We start from the raw sequence: 6,395 nt of genomic DNA, 5'->3' as shown, positions 1-6,395 counted from the left end.
TCTTTTCACGGCCAAAGGCAGCAAGATGGCAGGCTTTTGAAACTAAGTGGAACTAACTCAAGGGCATGCCCTCTGCAGGTCTGCTCAGATTACCTAAACCAGAGGAATTCCCATAACCTCTGAAGGTTCTTGAACCTTTGGGCATGGCGTTAGGGCAAATCAGCTACATGTAAGAGACATGAAATTAAAAATACGCACATATTCCAAGTAAGAAATGTATTTGATCAAATGACAATACGTGAAGATATTTTAAACTGTAAGGCTCCATTCAGTCGAAATGTAAATTTATTATAAAGTAAAATGGTATCAGTGTAAATGGCACCTAAAAGCAGAAAGAATGCGATCCCTATAAATAATGTGTCTGTAAAAACCATTCACAAAATCCTTGTGTACTTTAAAACTAGATTGCAAGTATATCGGTAAAATCTGTGAATAGTACTTAAAGTGGGTTTCTTAAATTTCCCTTACAATATGTTGTTACATACAAGGTACTTGGGGTCCTGTGATGATCAGAGCATGGCTACCATGAGTGAGAAGATGTGTCCCGAGTGCATGGCAACCTCGAGCTCCCTGCACAGTGTCCTAACCCTTCACATCCTTGGGAATTTGAATTGAGTCGGTGGGAATTTCTAATTACTCTAGTTGGGGATAATTAGAAAAAGAGGTTGGGAAACCAGGGTTGGAAAGAGGGAAGGGAGGGGAAACGGGGTCAACGGTTTCTGCAGAGCAACTTTAGAAATGACCAAGAAGGGCTTCCCTGGTGGTGCACTGGTTGGGAGTCCGCCTGCCGATTCAGGGGACACGGGTTGGTGCCCCGGTCCAGGAAGATCCCACATGCCGCGGAGTGGCTGGGCCCATGAGCCGTGGCCGCTGAGCCTGCACGTCCGGAGCCTGTGCTCCAGAACGGGAGAGGCCACAGCAGTGAGAGACCCGCGTATCACAAAAAAAAAAAAAAAAAAAAGAAATGACCAAGAAAATGGATTTTAAAAATAATAATAACAGTGAATCCTTGGAGCTGTACCTCAGGGTCTGCACCAAGCCCCAAGGGTTGGGACTGACCAGCCTTCCCAAGTGCTCGGCCAGGAGCCACCATGCACTAGCATGAAATCTTCACTGGCAGGCAAGGTCATCACCTGGGTACACTGGAGACGGGGCAGAGTATGTAGCTTACACAACGTTTCCTAAATATTTTTTCCAGCATCCAAGTGACTCTGCCTTTGGGGCCATGATAGGACCTGGGAGGCAGGAATCAGCAGCTCCAAGTTACAGAATCAGAAAAACTTAAGGCATATGGAAGGAGAACCAGACACGAAGAAGGTGGTGTCTCCCAGTGGGCACAGCATTAAAGTGAAATGGACCATAGGGAGAAACGGAAAAGATCCCAGGAAGCTAAGGATGGTAAGTGAAAAATAATTATGTAGCACCCATTATTACTAATTTAAGATCTAGAAACATCATAGGGTTTGTGCTATTAATTTATAAATATAATATTTATGAGGGCTTGCAAAATATCATAACTGACATACATTCTGGTATAAACGTTACAGTCCAGCTTCATACAACGGACTTGATGTTACATTTAAACGTAGTAGATTTGGGGTAATATACAGAATAATTTTTACAGACCATTTTCTGGACCTTGGTCACACAGCTAAGTGAAGGCCAAAGAACACAGGAAGCATCTCATTGGTGGCTTTGGCAGCAAACATGTTTTTTATCTATGCATTATACAAAGATACACTTGTTCATTTGTATACATAAATTTATAAAAATTATCCATAGGAGATCTTTTATGTTTTCTTATCTACTTCTTTGCTGTCGAGTCTAGTGGGAAGACTACTCAATGTCTTCAGCTCCTTTTCTCTGAGACTAACTGTTGTCCTTAGAGGGATGTATTTAAAAATAGTTTCATGTTTCCCATTCAAGCTAAATGGCTCTTTGAAGATTCCTAATCTTTTTTTTTTTTTTTTTTTTTTGGCGGTACGCGGGCCTCTCACTGCTGTGGCCTCTCCCGTTGCGGAGCACAGGCTCCGGACGCGCAGGCTCAGCGGCCATGGCTCACGGGCCCAGCCGCTCCGCGGCATGTGGGATCTTCCCTGACCTGGGCACGAACCAGTGTCCCCCGCATCGGCAGGCGGACTCTCAACCACTGTGCCACCAGGTAAGCCCAAGATTCCTAATCTTGAAATTACAATCTTCCTTATCAATGGCACTGATGTGCACACATGTTTTAATAAAACCAGTAAATGACTTCATATCACCTAATTTTAGCAGTGTGCTTTTAAACATGTTTGTTCCCAGCCCTATAGAAAATAACCTCCAAACACATCCAGGCTGATCACTGGAGATAACACCCTCTGTTGTCTGTGGTTGACAAAGTGAGACAAACCTGAAGATGGGTCAGGGTAAGAAAATCTCAAGGTTCTGTGGATTCACAGAACATGAAAAACACGGCTTTAGCAGCATCTAAAATTACTTTCTACTCAGAGAAGGATGTAATATCTAATTACTCTATAGAGTGATTTTGTAAATTAGGTCTTATGCATGTGTAAACTCAATGGCCTACATAGCTTCACTCCAATAGTTAAAGGAAAGCAGTATTAACACCATTACCGTATATACTTGATTCGGGCATTGAAAGAAAGAGTTCAACCTATTATATCTTTATAGTCTTAAAGCCAAGGCAAAGTCATTCACCTTTGTTTCATGTCCCCAAATAAATTTCTAATTTAGCAAGCAGAAGAGACCACTATAGTGGGAAAGTGAAATCAGCCTTTCTACTGTGAGGCTAATAAGCCAGCATTTGATGGGTATGTTAGGAGCTGGACACCCAGTCTGTGGAAAGTTTCTCAGTGAGTGACCAAGCATGTAGATTTGACTCAAGTGAAATTACTAAAATAACTGACTTTAAAAAATGAGTTTAGGGAAATGAGGTGACCCTGGAGTAGCTTATTTTTATATCTCCTCTCACAGAAATCACCTCTTGGCAAAAGATGCTTTTGGCTCAGCTCACCTGAAAATAATTTCACTGGGAACTTTTCTTAGCTGTTTAACATAATGGGACTGACTCAGAGTTGGTTCCAGTGGATGACACAAAATAAAGGTAGTGGGGCATGACGGAGCACAGCCCATCAGGGGGCTTCCCCCAACTAGGTGGCCTGGTGGAGGGCCACAGTCACACTGACCGGCTGGATGATTTAAGCAGACTTCGAATTTCCCAAACACCACCATGTCTGGAATGCAGGCCCTCACAGCACTATCTAGGCCGGGCGATCATGGCAGAGCTTGTGGTGGACCGTCTGCCCGCACACAGCTGTGTCCTTGTTTGCATCTCTGGCACCTGGTCCCTGGCACACACAGTAAGGAGACATCTATGGACCTGGAGGAGCCATCTGCGTGTCGGAATAGCAGCTGAAGCGTGCAGCGGCTCCGTCAGCCTCGTCATTCTGCGACACTTGTTTGGCCACTTGACTCTCCAGTCCTCCCACCCCAAGGAACGTGCTTCCCACAGCGGAGTGTGGGGCAAGCTGGGCTGGTTTAGCCAAAGGCCGACCCCAGGCTCAGAACCGCTTCCACTGTTAATGTTTCCAGCTTTAGGGCTCAGCCCAACTTCCAAACAGCTTAATATAAGGGTAATGTGAGCAAAGTCTGACGAGCTTTGTTCATTATCAAGCTATCCACACAATGCCCACAAAAGGAAGGCAGTCTAGTAGAATGACGTGTCTGGCATGAGAGAAAAATATACATGAATCGCATCACACCTTTCTTTAAAATTTTCCGGCCAAAAAATCAACTGAGCGAAGCCTGAGATTCCCTGCTTTTTAATGTTACCTCAGCCTCAATTTCGAACTTACATTGTTTGTTAAAACTATCAAACGGACAGCCCCATTGCCACGGCAGAGAAAAAACTGTCTCTGACGAAAAGGAACAGCTCGGAAAGATAAGTGAAGGCATTTGCAATGACAAAGCGCTAAGATTTTTTTAAGTTAAATGATAACATATCTAGAAAACACTGTGAAAATATATCTCTCAAAAATAGCACTCGGTTTAGTCAGAAGGCTCAGTGGAACAGAAAGCTGACCAGTAAAAAGAGAAGATAACCTTCCCATGTTTTGAATCTCCCTCCCTTTCCTGCCCTCAGACTCTCCCAGGCTGGGAGTATCAATATTAAAGCAGAACAATTGAAAAGCTGTGAAAAAGTGCTGGTATTTTTCAGGATCTCTTCCAGACAGTTTCCCTCTTGGTAACGTGAATCCTCTCTTGGGATCAAGGCCAGCGACGAACTTGAAGCGTATTCGAGGACACGGGTTCAAAGACCTCGTCATCGTTTTCCGCCCCTTCCTCTATTGGGTTCATCTTCGCAGAGGCTCGCTGGTGTAGGGGTGACACATCTGTCAGAGACACAGAAAGAAGAACCACTTAACGGACAGCCTTCCCTGATGCTGGCCTGATAGATCAATGGCAAACTCCAACTGGAAGATAAAACTCTCTGGGCATCTATAGCTGGTACCAGGAATGCAGTTTCCGTAAACACTGTATTTTTTTTAACTTAACTTTTATTTTATATTGGAATACAGATGATTTACAATGTTGTGTTAGTTTCAGGTGTACAGCAAAGTGACTCAGTTATACATATATGTATATCTACTCTTTTTCAGATTCTTTTCCCAGAGAGGTTATTACAGAATATTGAGTAGCGTTCCCTGTGCTCTACAGGAGGACCTTGTTGATTATCTGTTTTATATATAGCAGTGTGTATGTTAATCCCAAACTCCTAATTTATCCCTCCCTCCCCCACACCTTTCCCCTCTGGTAACCATAAGTTTGTTTTCAAAGTCTGTGAGTCTGTTTCTGTTTTGTAAATAAGTTCGTTTGTATTAGTTTTTTAGATTCCACACATGTGATATCACATGCTATTTGTGCTTCTCTGGCTTACTTCACTTAGTATGATAATCTCTAGGTCCCTCCATGTTCCTGCAGATGGCATTATTTCATTTTTGTGGCTAATATTCCATTGTATATATGTATCACGTCTCCTTTATCCATTCATCTGTCGATTGACATTTAGGTTGCTTCCATGTCTTGGCTACTGTAAATAGTGCTGCAGTGAACATTGGGATGCATATACCTTTTTGAACTACGGTTTTCTCTGGATATATGCCCAGGAGTGGGATTGCAGAATCATATGGTAGCTCTATTTTTAGTTTAAGGAACCTCCATACTGTTTTCCGTACTGGCTGCAATAATTTACGTTCCCACCAACAGTGTAGGAGGGTTCCCTTTTCTCCACACCCTCTCCAGTATTTATTTGTAAACTTTTTGATGATGGCTATTCTGACTGGTGTGAGATGATACCTCCTAGTTTTGATTTGCATTTCCGTAATAATTAGCAACATTGAGCATCTTGTCATATGGCTTTTGGCCATCTGTATATCTTCTTTGGAGAAGTGTCTATGTAAATCTTCTGCCCATTTTTTTTTTGCGGTACGTGGGCCTGTCACTGTTGTGGCCTCTCCCATTGCAGAGCACAGGCTCCAGACGCGCAGGCTCAGCGGCCACGGCTCATGGACCCAGCCGCTCCGCGGCATGTGGGATCTTCCCGGACCGGGGCACGAACCCACGTCCCCTGCATCACCAGGTGGACTCTCAACCACTGCACCACCAGGGAAGCCCTGCCCATTTTTTGATTGGATTTTTTTTTTTTTTTATTGAGCTGCATGAGCTGTTTGTATATTTTGGAGATTAATCCCTTGTTGGTTGCACCATTTGCAAATATTTTCTCCCATTCTGTAGGTTGTCTTTTGGGTTTTTTTATGGTTTCCTTTGCTGTGCAAAAGCTTTTAAATTTAATTAGGTCCCATTTGTTTATTTTTGTTATTATTTCTATTACTCTAGGTGACTGATCCAAAAATATATTGCTGTGATTTATGTCAAAGTGTGTCCTACCTATGTTCTCCTCTAGGAGTTTTATAGTATCTGGTCTTACATTTAGGTCTTTAATCCATTTTGAGTTTATTTTTGTGCATGGTGTTAGAGAAGGTTCGAATTCCATTCTTTTACATGTAGTTGTCCAGTTTTCCCAGCACCAGTTACTGAAGAGACTGTCTTTTCTCCATTTTATAGTCTTGCCTCCTTTATCATAGATTAATTGACCATAGGTGCATGGTTTATTGCTGGGATTTCTATACTGTTCCATTGATCTATATTTCTGTTTTTGTGCCACTACCATACTGTTCTGATTACCATAGCTTTGTAATAGTATAGTCTGAAGTCAGGGAGCCTGATTCCTCCAGCTCCATTTTTCTTTTTCAAGATTACTTTGGCTATTTGAGGTCTTTTGTGTTTCCATACAAATTTTAAAATATTTTGTTCTAGTTCTGTGAAAAATGCCATTG

At 42.6% G+C, this 6,395-nt stretch overlaps 1 protein-coding gene across 1 annotated transcript in view; it reads right to left on the bottom strand.

Annotated features, from left to right (window-relative positions):
• Positions 1-4,266: 4,266 nt before the first annotated feature.
• Positions 4,267-6,395, bottom strand: part of BVES (blood vessel epicardial substance) — a 38,919-nt gene continuing 36,790 nt past the window's right edge. The window contains exon 8 of the mRNA XM_065888562.1: positions 4,267-4,391. Coding sequence (XP_065744634.1) covers positions 4,267-4,391 — 125 coding nt within the window. The remainder of the gene's footprint in view (positions 4,392-6,395) is intronic.

The sequence above is a fragment of the Phocoena phocoena genome, chromosome 12 (genome assembly GCF_963924675.1).
Source record: "Phocoena phocoena chromosome 12, mPhoPho1.1, whole genome shotgun sequence".
Taxonomy (NCBI): Eukaryota; Metazoa; Chordata; class Mammalia; order Artiodactyla; family Phocoenidae; genus Phocoena; species Phocoena phocoena.
The sequence above is the reverse complement of the archived record's forward strand: the minus strand, read 5'-3'. Positions and strand labels throughout refer to the sequence as shown.